Source organism: Echeneis naucrates, chromosome 22, assembly GCF_900963305.1.
Source record: "Echeneis naucrates chromosome 22, fEcheNa1.1, whole genome shotgun sequence".
Classification (NCBI taxonomy): Eukaryota; Metazoa; Chordata; class Actinopteri; order Carangiformes; family Echeneidae; genus Echeneis; species Echeneis naucrates.
In genome coordinates, this window is record NC_042532.1 from 16320953 (window position 1) to 16341566 (window position 20614).

The following is a 20614-nucleotide window of genomic DNA, read 5'->3' on the forward strand; positions in this document are numbered from 1 at the left end:
ATACACACATAATGCTGACAAAGCTTTTGAACACTTAATTTTTTTGGCATGGCCATATTGAAAGGAGGCAACAAAAGAATATTATGTTATGGATATGACTGTTTCAGGATCCTGTGTTTGGTGTCACATGTTGGAAAATTATACGGACAGTTATAGACTGAATATTGCAATGAATAATAAAATGTGTTTTTTTTGATGGTATTAATGACATTCTTGTTCTTGTATTCTCTCACCTCTTTTTTGTCACAGACAGACACGCACACACAAAAACACAAACGCGCAGCCGTTTCACTTGCTGTTAATGATATACTTAAAGTGGACAAAGTGCGGGTTGAGGCCTACTTTGTGCACACTTGCCAAAGAGAAGAAGGTTCTCCCAATCACATCCACACACACACACACACAAAAAACCAACAAAAAAAACCAAAAAAAAAAAAAAAAAACCCCCACACAATTCCAGAAGGATAATGCGCTAGTTTCATTTATTTCTTTCTTACAGCATCTCTTTTACAAAACAAATAAATCCCAAAACAGGACATTAGTAATGCTCTTTCAAAGTAAAGAAAACAAGAAAGAAACAGAATAAAGAATACAGTGGTTTCGTCTTTGAAAGGAGGGATCTCAGTGTAATGACCATCACCATATTTTTTCCCCCAATTGGAAGAGTGAATTGCACAATGGACAAACATAGTAATAATGCCCCATTCACACTTGCTCATTAATCACACACACACACATGCGTGCACACACAGGGAAGACGGTGGCTTCTTCAGCTCGGTTCTTTATTGCTAAATGTTAGCCTGCTCCCTCTAACAGAGATCAGTGAACCTAACGTGCAGCTCCGCAGAAACAGCTACTGCATGGATGTTTAAAAAAAAGAAAAAGAAAAAAATTTTAATAGAAGAAGTTTTTGTTTTGCAGGATCATTGCTTATTTTGGGAATTGAGTCTGTTTTTTTTTTTGTGCCATCTTATGGTTTGTTTTATTTTTCCACTGTAGGCTCTGGTAAGCATAAATTCATCCAACCCTTGATAGTGTTATCAATGTAACAAAATATGCATCCGTGATTTCAACTTGTTCTAAATATTTAGAAATGGACAAAGTTTTGTCATCCCATATTTAGCTACTCCTTTCAAAGAATAAGACATGTCTCAATGTTAATGTGCATCTCTATTAGAAGAGACAAATTACATCAGCGATGTGTTAAAGTTAGATAACAACACACAAACGCAGCCCAAAACCAAAAAAGAAAGAAAGAAAAAAGAAAATTAACTGTGTCAAATAACTGTAATAGGCAAGAAATAACGATTAATTATAATGTGAGTGATAATCTCTTGGCTTCATTTTAGATTTGCTTACATCATGCCAGGCACTGTACAAACAGTTAGGAGCCAAAATCAGAAGACCCAATGAGGAGAGGAGAGGAGAGGAGAATGTTTCAAAAGGACATCACAGCTTTCAAGGACAAGCGCCTTGATGTGCACAAAATGTTCGTGACAGCCGCCTATATCCTGTGGAGGTCGTACCCATAAGCTCTTTGTATGCATCTGCATATCTCCTGCAGCGGTTTTGGCTGTGGACGTGAGTAGCCAGAACATTACTGTGTTGAAAGGAAACAGAAACATACCCCCCCCCCCAAAAAAAAAAAAAAAAAAAAAAAAATACAAAAAATAAAATAAAATTTAAAAAAATGAGGGAGTGAAAAAGATCAACCATGGATATTGCCTCTTTTTTTTTTTTTTTTTTTTTTTAATGCATGGTGTTCAGATACACCAACTCATTAACTCCATATTAAGAAGATACTATGGTAAATCTGCTTGTAAACACACTCAGTGTTGCTTTGATCGCATTAAGGTAGGAGTTCACACACAGACAGAATTACTCAAATCCACATTTTGTGGACATTACATCCCGCTTTGATTCCAACTTGATTTGAACGGGACTCATTTCAACATCAAGGCAAAGACACACACACACACACACAAACACACACACACATAGATGCAAGCACACACGGAGTTGCGCACGCATTCATTCACACATTAACATACACTCCTGATTTCAGAGACACATGTGCTGTACGTTTCATCAAGCTTCAAAGACTGACTGACTGACTCCAAACTGTTACACAGAAGAAGAAAAAAAGAAAAAAACAGGAAAAAACAAAAAATAAACAATGAACAGAATGACGCTCTCATTGTTCATTTAATATTACAGTATATCTGATGCAGCACCTTCAGAGTTTAAAGAGTGAAAAGAGGAAGAGAAGAGTGATGATGACCGGGCTTGACAGGTGGAGTGGAAAGTGATTTCAGTTTAAAGGGACAAAGACATCATCTTTGCATACTATTCCGACCCCCCCGTGACCGTAGAGTCTCATCACATCTCTATCAGAGAAATGCAATCGAACAGACAGAAAAAAAAAAAAAGTCACAAAAAAAATCACATTTCAGTTTACTCAGAACCCGAAAGAATGGGGAGAGGAGGAAGCGGAGGAGGATGAGGCGGACTGACGGAGGAGGAGGAAAATCAATCAGGCTGTCTGCTTTTAGGACCGACGTCCTGAGTAGATTTGTCATCTCTCAGCTGCCCTCCCTGCACTGTCATATTCAGAAACATACGTTTGAATTTATATTAAATCTCATTCGCCTATTCTTCTTCCATTCCTTTGAGGTGCAGTTCTCAGGGGGAGTCAGCCGACACAAGACAGATAGGGAGGGAGGGAAACTGGAGGACATAGGTGTATTCGATGATGAGATAAGCAGGAAATAGGGGAAGGGGCAGAAGTTTAAGAAGCAAGGACAAAAGGAAGGAGAAGAGCGACAGAAGGTATGCGGGCATAAAGTGTATTTTACTACAGTTGCACACACATAAAGGATGCACTGGACTGTTTGGAGAGATGAGACAGATTGAGTTGGGGGGGGGGGGGGTTACAGACAGACATAGAAAGAAGGTCAGGAGAGAATATTTGGAAAGTCAGTGGCACCAGTTTGCCAGTCAGTAGAGTAGCGATGGCTTCTGTATGACCCGACATGATTGAGGGTGACACGTCTCTTCATTTTAGACCAGGCCTTTGTTGTTTATGTCTACAATAACTTGTTTATTTTTTCTTTCTCTACACAATTTTAGTCTCTCCAGTGTTAAAAGAGTTCTCTTGTGGCCTCTCGGGCAGTCGGGTTCACTTGTGAGATGTGCTGTGGGCCAAATCTGGGTCGCCGCGCTGGCCGGTGGGAGAGTGAGGCAGGAAGTGGACTGTGGGAGGAGCCATCACCAGTTCATCATAGAGTTTCTGTTGAGGGTCATGAAGAAAACTTGGCTGCTACCTCCTGAACGCACTGATGCAAAGAATACCTAGACGGAGAGAGAGAGAGAATATTTATATATTTAACAGCAGCTTTTGTATCATTTATACCTCATTATTATCATTCCTTAAACGTCCTCTAAAATGTTATTTTAGGAAATAAACAGCACTAATAGGAGACAACTAAGTGCATTATTTTCATGTATTTGAAGCATATTTAAGCGCAGTGTTGGCTGATATTGTGCTGTTAAACCTGAACATTCTCAGACGACATGCTGAGAATCATGTCTTTTAAATTGCATGTGCTGTGTGCGCATGTCCATGTGCGGAAGTGAGAATGACTCATTTTGAACACAGACGAGACACAAACAAATTGAGGTCATCTTTCTTGTTTGTCGCGTCCGACAATAACTTCCAAGTGTTGCAGACAGTTAAATCGCAAAAGAAGACCGGCCGGTTTACCTTGTCGTTCCGCTCACAGAGGAACTTAAGTCTCTGAGCTCTCTTGTGCATAAAGACTCCATCCAGGTGACCCGTCTCAACAGAGCGGATCTCGATGGCTTTCTCACCCCAGCCCATTATCTGATTGGAATGGATGTAGGCTGGAAAATAAAAACAGATGTTGATGACTTTAGACGACAGATCATTTGGTTCCTTTGTAAGCACGTGAATACACAACACAACGTCGGAGTTAATCACTGATGCTTTTGCTTCTTTTGGAAGCTGTAGGAATCCCGTAACAACGCGATGATCTATCTTACTTTTGAACGAGTCTCTCTTTCCTCCCATTACTCTTGACTGCTGAAGTGGAGCTGTTCAAACATGGTGACGCTCCAGTAAATCAGATTAAGCTTGCTGAAATTACACTTGAACCTTGCCTATCAATTCATGGGATGTTATTTTTCTATCTCAAAGGCATAAAATAACTCTTTCCATAACAACGTGTGACAACATGCACAGTGTAGAATCTGGACGCGGCAGCACTCGTCTAGATTGAGGTAACTTTAAAAGTTGTAATACCACATAAGCCCACACAAGGGCAGTGAAACAAAGAAGATTTAAATTGTATTTTCTGTTCAAACTGCAGTCATTTTCTTGCTTTTCCCTATTATTCACTCCCTCACTTTTTCTTTTTATATTTATTCAGGCCCATGTATATCCCTTCTCTAACTTTTAAACCACACTGCTCCTGTCTCTTTCTTCTGCTGGGTGTTAAGCAGCTCTAAGGCCCTAAGGCGGTTAATAGCCATTAAAGTAAATTCTGAATGTAAATTACGCCTAAATGAATCCCCCATAAGCTCATTTCTGAGATACCTCGCAGCAATTTTTATTTGCGTTGCAACAGGCACTCAAATCAGCACAATAGTAAAGCACCGTCTTGTATGCCGATTCAAGTCGCTTATTGTATTGTACTGGTATTGGTGGGACTTACCAACGGAGGTAGGCATCTCTCCCCACTGGAGCACCACATCCTTAGTGATCCGACCGTAGGTGTTGACGTAGACGCCCTCATCTTCGTAACACAGCAGCATCTCCATTCCATCAGTCTTAGGCAGCACCACGATGGCATGCGGTGTCACCTGGCTCTGGATCTGATTCAGACAAACACACACGCACAATTTGCAGGCTTAAATGTAACGTGACAGATCTAATCATGATCTACATCACATTAAAATATGTAAGAGGTTTCAACATAGGCATTTAATGCAACAGAATTTGGCTGGCTCTGGCTTTTTTTTTTTTTTTTTGGTCTATTTTGGACAGGCTCGTGTTCTGTAATCCTCTAAAAGGGCAAGTTTGTGAACACTGACAAGTCCGGTAAATACCAGGAGCATCAATACATCAGGATGCTCACACTCTGCGTTGTTGCCCGAGAGGCCTCGTTCCACATAATAAGAGCAAAGACAAACTACGGCACTTTTCTCCGGCCTTAATCAAGAGAAATAAAATCAGAGGAGGACGGTATGGTGGTCACACACTCACACACACACACACACACACACACACACACATACGTAATGTGATTCTGTGCACTTCATCCAAAGTGTAGCCCAGAGACCAGCCGCTTTTTCTGTAGCAAAAGCGCTATCATAATGTTTGACGCAAGACTATATACTTCAGGGGCACAACAAGGGATCGTCTCGGCACAACAAATGAGCGATAAGGTCGTGAAGAAACTCATCTTAGCCCAGGAGAAGCTGCATTCACACAAAAAACAATGCACTTTTTGATACAATTCTGCGCCACTCTGACCGCACTTGAGTAAAGCGAGGTCTTTGAAATTAAGATTGGCTGAAAGAAATGAAGAATTCTAATAAATGTGAGGCATTCTTTATGTTTTACTTTCAAATTCTTTTGTTGGGACTTCAGCGTGATCAAGCCCCCCCTTGGTAGTAAACACAGCTTTAGTTTTTTCAGAGTTATGTGATGCCTGCTGTGGGTAAGATGAATTTTTTCACCCAAACCGACCTCTAGCTAAGTTTACCCGTTCATTTCTACACTAATGAACCGCACTGTACATAGACACAATGTAGCAGCTTGTGTGTGTCCACTATGGGGTTTTACTAAAGAGCTATCGATCTAGTCTATAGGGTGGATGGCAGGATGTCACCTTCATCTTTTTGGCACACTGGAAGGAGAAAAAGTTGGCAGGAGAGAGAGAGAGAGAGAGAGAGAGAGAGAGAGAGAGAGAGAGAGAGAGAGAGAAAGAGGAAGCAAAGATGAAAGGTTGAAGCAGGAAGACAATCACACTCACAGTTCACAAACAAATGCAGTATGGGCCATCGAGCTGAATGCACCGTGCAATCCCATGTTGTCACATTTGTATTCAGTGGTTTACATTTGCTGAGAGACCACAACGGCGCTAACTAATCAGCATGCATGAACCAAAACTGATGCGCATTCTGGCAAGCAGCAGGACAAGAGCTGATGGTCTATTTTCCATGAGTGACTGAGTGACTCTCTGGATGCTCTTTGGATGACCTTTGCTGCAGCAGGAACTTTGCTGTGCGCCATAATTAGAGCAATTCAGGGATTTGATAAACAGAAGCCCAATGATCCATATTTAGAAAAAAGCAAAACAAAACAAAACAAAAACTAAGACCATATAAGCAGTAAAACTGTTATCAATCTCTTAATTGCTTTTCACTCTTTTAATCTTTTAATTGCAAATTTGGCGATAATCTTTCCAGAAAAAGTATTGCATGAGTCATACTGTCCGCATGGGAGATCACACTCATGGATAAGAATCAGACTGTAGCATGAAAGAATGAAAAAAAATCAGGTAACCTACAAAGGTTACACACGCACAAAGACAACAAACGCACAGTCCTGCACGTACGTGTGAGGGGATGTAGATGTCGTAAGGGTTTCCCGAGTCCACGTCAATGACATGGAAGCCGACGCTGGAGCCGTAGATGACTTTTAACCTCTGACCTTCCTCCACCGTCAGGTCAACCAGCTGAGGACGGTGCTGCAGCTCAGCGAATGACTGAAAGGCAGACAGAGTGGAAGATGTCGGATACTTAGCACCAAAAGGATGATGACTGAGTGACGGAGGAAATCAGCAACGAAATGAGAAGTCACTCTGAGTGTATACATAAAGTGTTCACTTCCATACCTTGAAGGCCATGAACTTATGGTAGGGTTTGGGAGCCCAGGCATAAATTTCCACGGAGTTCTTCAGAGCAATCACCAGAAACTTAATCCTCTCATATTTTACTGGAAATGTAGAAACACATACACTTTATGATGCATTAAATTAAATGCTGATGGAAAAATATCCTCTTAAAATTAATTACATGTCCATAAACCTTATTGTCTCCGCCTACAAGAAGCCCAGGTACATGTCTCCTGTCTCCTAACTGGTAGGAAAAGTAAGAAGGACTTTGCAGACCAATTTTTAAGCTTTGGTCCTCATAGAAGTAAAAAATTGCTTTCAAGGCAACTTTGTTTTGAATAATGTATTACCTACAAATAAGAGGAAACATATTATTTTGCTTATGTTACTACAAATAGTGCACATTACCTTGACGCAGAATATTACAAATAAAAAGAAAACCCCTCTATCTATACACGCATACACAAAAATACGAACAAATCCTCACCAACTTTGTAATGCACGCAGCCTTCCAGCTCCCCAACTGTAATCCAACCCTGCTTCTTTTCTACTTCTGGATCGTTGTGTAATATTCTGTTCCTCAGCCAGGACAAGTAGTAGACACGCAACTTATTCTTTTTGCCTGTAAAGAGGGGGAACACAAGTCGAAAGAGAAAAGAGATCAAATTTATTGCAATGGCATAATAAATGAGCCCGGATGAATTCAGAATCCTGTCTGGCAGTGGATAACGCACAATGGCACAACCACAACTATAAACATTGTGACCGACCTGACTTGGGCTTGTGATTTTACGTTCCTGGGACTGTGATTGTAAGGTGCTACAGTATATGCTTGATAGGCGCTACAGTTTATGTGCATGCATTTGTGAGTGTGTGTGTAAGACTTGCCAGATATGGTGACGAGCACATTTAGCCCCTCCAGCACGTCCATCTGGAGAAAGCGCCGTCTGGTGATCAGGTTATAGACTTTTCCCTGTCCGCTTCGGTCGAGTAGCATCAGACCGTTTTCTGTCCCCACCAGCAGGTTTACACCTAAACACACACGTATGGGAGTCAAGAGACAGAGAAACATGCACGCAATGGGAATATTGAGGAGAGAAGTTTTCCTTTTGGTGTGGCGAGGACAAAAAAGACTCCCGTCTCACCCCAGAGTGCAGCACACAAGATCTCAGAGTTGAAGCGCTTCTTGTATTTGCGGATCTCGGGTGTGTCACTGTGAGGTCGGATATTAGTCGGGTTGACGTTGACCACAGAGATCTTTCTGGCTTCATGTAGTCTCGCCTGCTCCTGCCTCAGCAGCTCATTTGCAAACATGGCTGAGGTATCACAAATAAAAAGAAACAGAGAAATATGTGGCTTTATTTATTCTATTTTAGCAAAAAAAAAAAAAAAAAAAGCTATTAAAATGGGCAGCTAAAAGCTTCTGCAGGTTTTTCTTACCTGCTGCTGAGTTCTCACATTCATTTTCACTCGGGGATGTTTGATAGACACGCGGGTCAACGAATGGGGTAAAGGATGCTTTGGACCCACCCAAACCAAACTGTAAGACACAAGGGTGATTGAGTAATTAATATGTAAGGTCACTTTCTGAATATGGGCTTTGTGGATTTTTCCGTGGACTAAGAGGGTTCATACTTTGACGGTGTTAACAGCAACAAAACCTGCTTTACAATGAAATCTCACTTTATACAATAATGGACCTTTTAAAACCTATTTAAGAGTTATTCTAAATCTTTTTATATGCACGGTATTAATTCCACTCACGTTTCAGGTCTATGAATAGAAAAGGTTTGACCGTGTGCATGTCTGACCTCAGCCATGTCGCCAAGTTCCTGCAGGGCCGTGGTGGGTGTGGCTGAGGGAGAGTTGCTCTGCTGGACCAGGTCAGGGAGGTTTCCATGGTTACTGTGATTCCCAAACCCGTTGCTTTCAGTGTGGCTACCTCTCCTCCTCTCCTCTGCCTGAGAGGCAAAAAAAGAAAGGGATGAGAAAAACAGGGAAGGTAGAATACAATAGTGGAGGAGAATTCGGAGTAAAAATATACGTGTGTGTGTGCGCGCATGTGCACGAGACAGTGTGTGCGTGTATTCATCACCTCTCTCATCACTAGAGTGCCGTCCTTGGAGCTATTATAGGCATCTCCCAGGGAGTCCTCTGTCAGCCCTCCATACGACTCGCCACTGCTCTGCACCGCTGGCCTACAACAAACGGAAACGCACAAAGAAGAGCAGGCACAGACTTCAATATTTACAACGCCAAGTTATTGGCATGGTGCACAATCCACAGACATGCAGATCTCAGCATAAATAACCACTGACTGGTTCACCTTCATAAAAAAAAAAAAAAGAACAGGAGAGAGAAAGAAATAAAAATAGAAAAAAAAAAAACAAAAACAAAAAAAAAAACAGAACAAAAAGCACAACTTACATGATGCGAGGGATGTCACTAACAGCAACAGTCCCATCATGTCCCACTGTCTCCCCGTCCTCGTCACTGCTCTCCGATTCTTCACTTGAGGACGAGTAGTCAGTCACCTTCATCATCGCAAAAAAATAAAATAAATAAATAAATAACCCAATAAAATGAAACTTAAAAAAAAAAAAGAATCGTTGTTGTCACTATATTAGTTCTCAGGTTTCCAAATCAGCATTTATCAGCGCAATTAGCAATTACTGATAGATACATACATATAACATATCAGGGCACATTAGATCAGTCTTTGGCTGTTGAGAATTGTGTAGGATTTCTTGGCCAGGCAATAAATATGAGTTTTATCATAATTTAGCAAAAAAAAAAAGATTCTGATTCTGAAATTCACAGAATCAACAATTTAAATCAAAACTATCCTGAGTGTCTCTGTGACATTGTGTGTTTGGTGTCAAAAATTCTTTTAACTTTAGTTTGTTGTTTTTCTCAGTCACTCTATTTTTAGACCTGGATTGGATTACTGCAGTCTTTTGTTGACATTTGCTATTATTGTCAAGTAAATATGCCAACAGTCTCCGCTCACGCTTTTCATTATTAGAAATTTCATCATACCTTGACTGGAGGTCTGCTGCCCTCCTCTACCCTTAGTTCTCTGAGCTCCTTAGCCAATGCACTTAGGTCCTTTAAAAAGGGGCAGAAGAAGAGAAGCGAGCCAAGTCATTCAGATCTGTATCACCAGGAACCAAAATTACGTACAAGGATGGTGAAACCAGAGAGGGGCAAAGAATAGGACAAACCATCAGCGCCATCACAAGAAGACAATTGATTGTTTTGCCACACAAGCATCTAGGCCTGTAAAAACAGGTTGCCTGGAACAAGAATGCGGATCTGAGACCACTTTTCATCTTAGCAAGGCTCAGATTTTAGGAGTGGTCAAAGATGAGCACTTCCATTCATCAGCAGCCAAATTTCTTTCTATGAAAAGAGAGGCTCATGAGCGGAATTGGTGTACTGGAGTGCAGCATCAATCTGCACCCGCTCTACCGATCATCCCCATGCCAACCGGCCCGCAGCTCCTCCCTCCCGCCCTCCCTTCCTCATTCAACCCAGTCGATAGATCAGACCAAAATCATGCAGATGGGTGAGGGGTGGTAAGGGGGGGGGGGCAGGAGGACCATCATACACGGTAGGCTTACCAGCTCCTCCTGACCAGTAACCGTGATAACAGAGAAACAGGAAAGGAGATTGTTCAGGTGTTTGACAGTTCAGGTTCACACACGCACGCACACACACACACACAGGAACATGTGCATTCGTACACGCAGCACAAACACGCATCCACATACACTCTCACAGGTATACATGTAGAATAACACATGCACTGCCAAACGCCGTTTCACCCTGATATATCAAAGCTAAAGTTAGCGTAATGTTTGTCGTCTTCAGAATCTAATTCCACCATGCCAAGGTATAAAGAGGGGCTCTGATGCTCGAGGCAAAAGGAAAACTGGGATAAAAGGAAGGGCACTCGAGTGTCACTGACCTCATCTATGGCTTTCCTATAGCTCTGAAGAAAGAAAGGAGGAAATGAGAGAGGGAGAAAAATAAAGGAGGAGAGAACGAGAGCAAGAGAGAAGCTGATGAATAGCGGAAGAGACCCCTGGAAGATTCCCAGAGAGGAGATTGCTCTGATAGAAAAGTTAATGTGTACATCTGCATTGTGTGACTCACTGCAGGTCTGCTGGGTCTGGCTGATTCACGGCCCTCCTCCTTGGAGGGCTTTGCCTCCTGATTGGCTCCTGGAGGGGATACTTGCTGCTTGGGTTGACCTATCAGGACAACATAGTACGTAAAACATTTCATCTATAAACTGCAGACAAACATGATTCGACATAATCGCACAAAATGGTGAGTAAAAATGATCTCAACTTGTTTGTGCCATTTTTTTTACCTGCCCCCCCCCACCCCTTTTTTTTTTTAGCATCACTATAAAATAAGAATAACCAACAAACATGAAGGAATATTCGTCCCAACATAATGCTGCCATGTGTTTGTCAGAGGGAGCTCCATGCATATCTTAGAAATCCCCCTGGACTGGTGTTTGACATATCCCTCAACACCGCTCTCTATCTCCCTCTCCTGTCCCTTTGGAGGCTGAGAGCGACGCAGTACGTCTGACAGGTTGATCAGAGCAGAACTGCGACTGACAATGTCCCGCTGATGAAATGCGTTAGGGTATGTGGATATTTATGAGTTCCCTGTCTGAACTTGCACAAGAGAGGCATGCACACTACACATGGCTGTTTTTACATTTTCTACATGCAAGGGCAACGGCGGATTTGCCTAGCTTAGCTCTGTGTAGTTGTGTTTTTGTTGGTTTGCGAGAACGTGTGTTCGCACCTCTCCTCTCGGCTGAGCCTCCCTGAGATGAAGGGGAGGAGGAAGATGAGGAGTTGGAGGAGGTTCTTTGCAGCATGGCGTCCAGAGAGAGTTCTGAGCGCCGCAGGTCTGGGTTACTGGAAATAAAATAATGTTGTTTTTTTTTTTATTTAAATAGCCGCCTGGTTCGAAGTAGGACTTCTTGTGTTGGCAACAGCATTATATATATATGTCCATAATTATCTTCAATATAGAGTTTATATTAGAACATTGCAATGAATTTATACAAAAATCACACCAAAAAAAAAAAAAAAAAAAACAGACTTCAGAGGTGTGGGCTTTACCTGGCCCGTATGAGCTGAGAGCCTGTGCGAGGGCCCAGACCAACTCCTCCATTAGGGGAATTCTTCCTGACCAGGGCTGGAGAAATGGAAGTGGTTCTCTGTGGGACCTGGGTACACACAAATACACATAGATGGAAGGTCATGGCGGTTCAAGCAAGGAGTGCAGAGCAAGAGCAGAGTATCTATGGCATTGTTTAATTAATTAAGCTAGCTTATTCTGACTGACATATATTGGTTACGAATGCCAACGGTGGAATTCAAATCAGGGCGTGTTTCACTGTTTGTATTTTCTAAGTCAACAGTCAAAATATGCCAGGCTTCTTTTCCGTCCACATCACTGTACTAAAGGACATAACACAGTGCAAGTTAAAGCATTACCGATGTATTATACATTAAAGTTTGACCCAGCCAGCCAGCCCTGCCCTGGAATAGCAGTATTAGCACCATGAGACAATGCAAATGCACACCAAAATAATAAATTGCATAAATGATCGACATATTTGGTGAATGTTGTTAGTTTGGGAAAATATTGAAGTCTTCCTTACTGATTGTGATTCTCTGACCTTTGGTGGAATATCTTCCTCTCTCAGCCAGGCTGTCCTGTCCCGGTCCCTATCTCTCTCCCGTTCCCGATCTCGTTCCTCCCTACCAGCGATGCGGACTGGGGGGCCTGGGGTGTCCGAAGTGGGGTCCGAGTTCTGTCGGGGCATCTCGGGCGTGGGCGACCCCACGCTGATGCCTTCACTCAGTGCCGAACCAGTTTGGTCCTGCAGAGACTGAGAGCCAGACATAGAGCTGGAGTGGGTCTTCACTGGGACCAGGTGGGCCATCTGAGGGGCCGAGAGGGAGAGGGAGAGGACCACATGAAGGGAACAAGTCCAGTATAGTGCAGTTTGAGCATGACAGGCATGGACATGAGGAGGTGAGGGGGAAAGATTATTAGAAAGATTAAAGGAGGAAAATAAACAGAGTTTGATGATATGTGGTTTAGAGAAAAGACATGAGACACAAATTGAGGGCAAAAAAGGAGAAAATAAGTTTGATAAAGAAGAGAAAAAGAAAAGGAAGCAATGATAGAAGAATAAAGGAAAGAATAATGAAAAGGGAGAATTGTGAGGAAGAAAGGAGAGTGACAGAAAATGGATTTAGGTGAAAAAAAAGGGGACTGATATTGAGCAATGAACTTTCAAAGAAAAGGCACAGAGGCTGGAAAAAAGTAGACAAGTTTGTGAATGTTCGTGGGGAAATACTTGTCAAAAGGAACATTTTCACCGCTGCTTTTTCCACACACACATACACACACACCTGTGGTTCGATGGAGCGGTGGATGGGTGGGGTGCGGGCGGGCTGCATGCCCCCGCTGCTGAAGGACTCGGAGCGGGGAGGGAGGGAGGGGTCGGAGATGCGGTTGGACACTTTGTGCTGCAAGGCTGGGGAGCTCTGTCTGTTGAGCTTAGATCGCTCCTCCACCTGGGAGAGGTCACATACCACCGTCACTCACAACCCAGCACTCAGGACAACCAACCACCACGCATGCCCCTCCATGCATCAGTACGCACAAGCCACCAGACTATCTTTGCATCGCTCAGCTTTATGGGACACAACGTGGAATGTAACTGCCTTGATGGAGCGTTGATGACTGTCTATGCAATTGGGCCTGTAGCTGCATGTTATAAAGTCATAGAAAAAAAAAAACATGACAGTGCAGACATCTTAAAAGCTCATAAAAACAATCCACTGGGCTTAATTAGCTGGCCCGCCTCTTTCTGAGGAACTGCATAATAGAGCCAAGCCCAGATTTCCACAGAAATGGTTGCCGAAAACTAAACTGGCAGACTGCAGGTGCCAAGAAGGTGCACAATGCCTTTGATACATGCCATGTTTAGCTGTTCTTTGTTTTCTCAGTCTAATTCAATATTCTCTGTTCCCATGTTCCCCTTTCACCTGAGGAGCAAGAATGTCTGATGGCTGTTGAGGAAAGGTCAAAAACTACACCATAGTTAAACTACATTAATTGATTTGAATACCCGCAGAGGTGCTAGTGACACAAAATAAAACCATGTTTGCCTGAACCGTGTTTCCACCAACTTTTTGGCCATGTGCCTGCATGTCAACACCGACACACCCTGAATATCTGTGTGTGGAGAGTTAGCAAATTCTCAGATAGTCTGCTCCGAGGAATACCCCTGGGCTGCCTGAATCCCACTTTCTGTTCTAAAGAATCTGCTCAGAGGTCTGTAGAAATTTAATGCCATGGTTCAGCAGGGCATAGTGCCAATAGGTCCAAGGCAAAAATGCTTGCCCTGTGAAAACTATCCTCCTTGAGAGGCTTTCTGTAACTGTGCATGAGCTCATGATCTAGTAGGATTATTCAAAATGACAGATGATTTGGGTCAGAACAGGTATAACCATACTGCATCATGCCTTCGATCTTTGTTAGTTGTCTTCTAGCGAATCAACTACAATGAGGCAACTCTAAAATCTATTGCAGCAGAAAAGTTCCCGAATACTTTGTGAATATTTCCCATGGGAAGAACGAAGCACCGAGGGGAAAGAAACATTCAGTTATTCGGGAGAAACATCTGCGATTGAAATGGCGTTTGATCTGTGGAAGCAGAACGCCATTCAGGTTAGCATAAACATCAACTGACCTACAAGAGAAAGAGAAATTACTATTAAAAGATCCCTTAACAGAGGAAAAACCTTTTGGGTGGACTCCATCATTTGGATTTGCCACAAGCCTCCCACCCAAAAGCTTTCTGCCATTGTCGAGATTGTAGGAGGGAAGTTAATAAGTATGACCACAGCTGCATCTAGGCATAGAGAGGACAGAGAGAAAGAAGAAGAGGAGGAGCATGTGGAGGACAAAGGGCATACTCTGAGGATCCAGGTTGGTTAGAGGGATCCCACCACCACTTGGCTATCACCCATCACCAGTTCAGGATGTGATTGACTAGTTGACTAACCTATTGGGGAAGTCGGTATGGGTGGGTTTCCCCCGATGACATGGACTTCAATATGTCTAGAGGCGGGCTTGTCATGGTGCAGAGTGGCACATGGTGTGATAAATGTCTCGAGGGGCCCGGCAGGGTGTGGGTTTGAGTCCGATCTGCGCTTAACTAAACTACTTATGAGTCAGGGTTGCATTACACAATCCCAAATATTGACACCTCTCCTCTGGATTTCAGTCCCAGCAGATTAAATGTAAAAAGAAGCCTTACAGAAATAAATGTAGACATATTTACAGATTTTTCATAAACATGTATGTGTATGTGTTTTAGGGCTGCAGGAATAATCAAAATATAATGAAAGCCACAATATCATCATACATCACAGGAGCTGGAGAAAGATTTTGGAGTGGCAATTGTTTGTTTTTGGGGGATTGGATTAAAATGTGTCAAATCATTAGCTTCACAGCCAGGTAATCATATTCTTGTTTGTTTGGTACAAGACTCAATAAAATTCACATCAAATAATTTCACAATTCTGCCAACATAACTGCATTTTCATTTTCTTTCTTTTTTGTTTGATGCCAAGCAGCCCTACTGGATATATGTACATGTTCTGTCTTTGTGAGGAATAATTTCAATAGAGGGACTTGTTACCAAACATTTATGCGCTAAACCCAAAACAGTTTGGCTGACTTGCAGTTTAGTTTGTACTAATTACGGTTCAGCTCCAAGGAATGCTTTTCAATCATTATCCATCAAATGTGTGTGTGTGTGTGTGTGTGTGTGTGTCTGTGTGTGTGTGCGTGTGCTTATATACATTTACATTTGAGCAGGCTCTAGCTCTATGTTCCTGCAAATACAACACCAAGCTGGGACTGGGATCCATAGGGAGAGCCATGTGGAGAGCAGTGAGGAGTTGAGCCACGCGAGGTGAAGATGTGAGTGGGGGACTGAACGTGGAGGAGGTTGTTGTTAATAGATGGAGGAGACATGTTGGCCTCAACATAGTCTGGAGAAAATGGAGGGGATAATGTATTCATGGACCACGACCTTGGGCTTGTGGGGGAGCAGGAGGGTGAGGTTTGCGGAGAGGTGCGAGAACAGCCCAACCAAGGAAGTGGGGAGTTTGGAGAGTTTGGTGTCAAATGCTCAGTGGATCGACTGAATAGACGGGTCAGACCCAGTTCCTGTCTGAAAGGGCCTTCTGTGGAAGGAGAACTGAGGTCATAGCAAGAAGAGCTACCCTGCCTTGAATTCTCCCTGAAACTGCCACCTCTTCTACCTGAATTAAAGGTAGGTGACAGCAAATGATTCATATTAGGGACCTGAAGATTATTGCCTCTGCCGGAGGCAGGTGAGTAGGAGCTCCTTTGTCTGGGTATGGCAGAGCGGAGAACATTTTCAGGCAAGGATATAGAGAGGTCATCTGAGTCAAAGTCTGTAACCTCCCAGTCCATGGGCACAGCAATGCAGTCATGACTGGTGGCTGGCCTCAACTCATTCAACCCACCTTCCTGGTGAAACTGTTCTATATCTACATCTACTCTACAGCGGGGTGAGTGCGACCTACTACGTAGATTGCCACTAACCATTTTGGCTGCAGGATTGGAAACAAAGTTTGATCCAGACTTGGGCCTCTGGACCTGCACTGGGGATTGAGGATGAGGCTGTATGGCCTTAGGCTGTGGATGTGGAGACATTATCCCCTGGATGGCACCCTGGCCGGAGGCAGACAGGGGCCTGTCTCTAAGCTTCTCTTTCTGATTTCTGGGCCCAGGATGGTAGGGGTTGGGCGCTGGGTTAGCTTGGCTGACTGGTACTTGGGAAGAATGCTCTTTATGGTTCTTACGAGGGCCCTTACTAGGTCCTGGGCCAGCAGCAGGGTTCTGTACCGGGATGGACCCTGGGCTGCGGCTTCTCTGATTGAGTTTCTGTGCCCTAAACTCTCTGACCTGCTGACTTATCTCCTTCTTGAGCCCTGGATCTACGCGTTCCTCAGGATCTCGTGAAATACGAATATGGGGGAGCTGCGTGATGAGGAGTTGGACGGCATCGGACGGGCTTCGTTTAGGGGCATTAGCTCTGGGCAGGCCCTTAGAGCCAGAGGATGAAGCAGGTTGGTTGAATGACTGGTGATGTCGTAGGTGGGATTGGGACGGGTTACCATGAGCATGCTGCTGCTTCGGGACCTAGGAGTCAGAGTCAGAGGAGGGTAAGCAACAAAAACGAACAAACACACAAGCACAGCAAACACACAGAAAGGCAGACCACTCAGTATCAAAGCAACAGCATCAGTCTACAAATAAATGTAGACTCAAAAAATAATGTTTAAAATCCACCACCGTTCACCGTCCCCTTATTTTCTTTACAGGACAACTGCCTCTCATAAGACCTGGTGAATGAAATATTAAAAGGGAGCGAAAAGGCAACTTGGTATACATATTTCACATGAGGAGTTTGCTTGTGCTTGTCAAAGAAAAAAATACTTTTCAAACAGTTTAAGATGCACACGCGTGTTTTTTCTGAGACTTACCTCTTTAGCCCAGGCAGGCTTGTCATTGGGATTGATGAGATCTTTGTAGTGGTAAAGCTGTTTTTTCTCTGCTTGCCTTCCCTCCTGCTGCTGCTGTTGTTGTTGCTGCTGCTGTTGCTGCTGCTGCTGCTGCTGTTGCTGCTGCTGCTGTTGTAGAGACACCAGGTAGGCTCTCTCCTGCTGGAGCTGCCTCTGTAGCCGCTCCGCCTGCCGCTGCTCCTCTATCTGCTTCCGCTTGTACTCCTGCAGGGAGACGAGAGGCAAATATAGAAAACAGCGAGAAAATGAGGGATGATATGCGAGCGAAAAAGAAGAAACATTACAAAGCGGGTGAGGATGTAAAAGTAGTGAGTCCCACAGGGAGTCGCATCAATACCTAAATATGTAATGTTATGCAGTTTTCAACCCATTAAAGGTCCCGTATTGTCTTTTTTGTCTATAAGTGAGATCTATGCGCCATATTAACGCTGTGAAAGAAAATACATACAGCCCACTTCAGGACTTCAGTAACTTTATGATGTCACAACACAACAGTCACCGTCCTCGGCCAGGCCCCCATGCTGGATCCACTGGCCAGCCTAGAAGGATTTAGTATTTTCCTCTCAGTCACTCAGATGATTGAAAGAAGAAATCCAAACCACATTGAGTTAGTTTTTGGTTTCTTTAAAGCACAAATCCATCTTCTTATGGATATCAAAACTGATTAAACCGAGATATAGGACCTTTAACAATCGGCAGTAAATTTATTACAATTTGCGAAAAAAGCATTTTTTACCACCTCGGTGTAATTTGAAGTCACTGTGATTTGTAATTTGCAAACGTAATAATCTGAGCTGACAGTTTTGGTTCAGTTTTGTGCGTACACTACATCTCCCCTTTTTTAGAGACCATTTAAAGCAAACACAAATACTGACAAATGGGACATAAACCAGCGATGAAAGCACACACTTTTCACAATCACAGTCACAACCACAACTGAAAGCCTGAGGATGGTCCGACATAATATAATTCCAGACACAAGGCTTGAGGCGGGTTAGGGCATGAGGACGTCTTGCAGGATGGGACTGCAGAGCTCAGGAGTATGATGAGAAGGGCACGACACAACGCATCGCTGGGTTTTGGTGGGTTGAGGCATCCGTATTGGTTGGATCTCAAAAGGTGTTTTTGCAGCCTGTATGCATTCATTCATTCATTCATCTCCTACCGCTTAGCTGTTTGCGGGTTTCAGGGGGTGCTGGAGCCAATCCCAGCTGGCACTGGGCGAGGGCGGGGTACACCCTGGACAGGTCGCCAGTCCAGCACAGGGCCGACACGCAGAGACGGCCAACCACTCACACTCAGACCTACGGGCTTGGCTGTATGCATTCACTTTAAAAAGAAGCAAGGAGCAGACGACTTACTGAGGTATTCTTTGAACTAACGAAGCACAACACTTAAGAACCCCCCCTCTGGAAAACAATGCCCTATTTTTTCTTGAATGTTCTCACTTTGTGTGGGCCCTCATGATTAGGGCTGACAAAACAGTTTTTACGCTCCCTCTGGGAAATCCTTTGAGATCCAGCCAACTTAACGGCTCTGTACATGCAATCAGTGATCTGAATACATTTTACACCAGTATTAGAGATAAGCAATGCAATGTTTCTGCTCAGTGTTCGTTTCCCTCAAGTCTGGAGTGAGCGGGCTGAGTGACTCAGACTGCGAATTCCCTCACAGTCGAGTCCTTTGCACAGCTGCCACTTGGGTGCATGCAGTGGGGATGGGAGCAGGGGGGGCACACAGCACAGATGGGGAGCAGTAGTAGCACATGGGAGGGCTATGGTTACCAGAAGTAACGCCTGCTCCTGTAGTAGCTGCTGCTGGAGAATCTCTAACTGCCTCTGTTCCTCCTCCAGCTGTCTACGGATATACTCCTGAGCAGCATGTCAGCACAACGACACAGAAATAGATCAGGAGGAAAATCAGGAAATCTGAGCATACAAACACAGAGAGGGGGAGAGAGAGAGAGAGAGAGAGATAGGGGGAGAAACAGAGGCGATAATCTCCTGAGGTGGCTGTGAATGATGAAAGAAGATGGGAGGCAGATGAGGTGAAAAAGATTTGTATCCTCGAACAATTGTAATGCGTTACAAAGGAAAAATTAAAAAGAGACAGCGGGGGTAAAGAAGTGTGAGCATATATTTCTTGTACTCTCGTATATATTTTACTTGTTAAGCATGAGAGAGTCATAAAGAAGGAGAAGGACAGATAAAAAACATGCACAGATCTGCAGTAGGTTCATCGAGAGGACAAAAGAAAAGAATGCAGGAAAGATATACAAGAAAAGATAGATAACAATCAAACTTCATACAAGAGCAGGATCAAGTGGATCCTAGAAACACAAATTGTTCTCAGCTTGTAAGAGATTTCTAAGGTTATAACCGTTTCTGGTCTGGGGACACACGTCATTGTATATATTTTTGGAATGCTAAAACTTGTAAGCTCATAATAAATAATAGGGAAAGGAAGAGAAACATGAAAATGAGCATAAAGGAAACAGTGATCACTTGAGAGAAGATGAAATTCAAAGATGGAAGCAAAAATATGCCAGCACAGAAAGCCAAAAATGCGACAAAGGTGCTCACATAGTGTCAAATACTGAAAATATCTTTATCCAGGCTAAAAGACTGCAGTAAGGAGAATTAGCTGCTTAAGGAAATATTATAAATTTTTTACACATCACAAGAACTCAAGAATTCAATAGTGACTATCGGAAGACAAGATTAAATTCTGCACCCATCGCTACTTTTGTGCGACTGTCCTATTATTAAATTTTTGTCCCATTATGCTGCTAAAATTAGCAACTGATGCTAAAAGACAAGAACACCGTTTGATCTAGATATATCCATTCATTTCAAATCTGGATCAGTATTATTATTCTTTATTGTCTTTTAAAACAGATGATAGATATAATTCCAAGATTGGCAGTCGGACTCAAATATGGCTGACAAAAGACGACCGTAATTAGACTGAGAAATGGGGAGACAGTGTTTAAATCCCTGCTTGCTCGATCTGGGAGCTGAA

General features: G+C 43.2%; 1 protein-coding gene across 3 annotated transcripts in view; it reads right to left on the reverse strand.

Moving 5' to 3' along the window:
- Positions 1-1728: 1728 nt before the first annotated feature.
- tnika (TRAF2 and NCK interacting kinase a) overlaps positions 1729-20614 on the reverse strand; it is a 53663-nt gene continuing 34777 nt past the window's right edge. For 2 of the 3 annotated variants that reach the window (XM_029494460.1, XM_029494459.1), the window contains exons 14-32: positions 17555-17797; positions 13376-13540; positions 12616-12900; positions 12071-12177; positions 11748-11863; positions 11079-11176; positions 9960-10028; positions 9348-9454; positions 9016-9118; positions 8732-8881; positions 8361-8460; positions 8066-8236; positions 7809-7952; positions 7408-7542; positions 6921-7021; positions 6642-6791; positions 4734-4893; positions 3764-3903; positions 1729-3351 (exon numbers count right to left, since the gene is read on the reverse strand). In XM_029494460.1, coding sequence (XP_029350320.1) covers positions 3268-3351; positions 3764-3903; positions 4734-4893; positions 6642-6791; positions 6921-7021; positions 7408-7542; positions 7809-7952; positions 8066-8236; positions 8361-8460; positions 8732-8881; positions 9016-9118; positions 9348-9454; positions 9960-10028; positions 11079-11176; positions 11748-11863; positions 12071-12177; positions 12616-12900; positions 13376-13540; positions 17555-17797 — 2628 coding nt within the window. In that variant the 3' untranslated portion in view covers positions 1729-3267. Of the gene's footprint in view, positions 3352-3763; positions 3904-4733; positions 4894-6641; positions 6792-6920; positions 7022-7407; positions 7543-7808; positions 7953-8065; positions 8237-8360; positions 8461-8731; positions 8882-9015; positions 9119-9347; positions 9455-9959; positions 10029-10890; positions 10915-11078; positions 11177-11747; positions 11864-12070; positions 12178-12615; positions 12901-13375; positions 13541-17554; positions 17798-19377; positions 19465-20614 lie in introns of all 3 variants that reach the window. The other variant, XM_029494461.1, reaches the window with a different exon arrangement.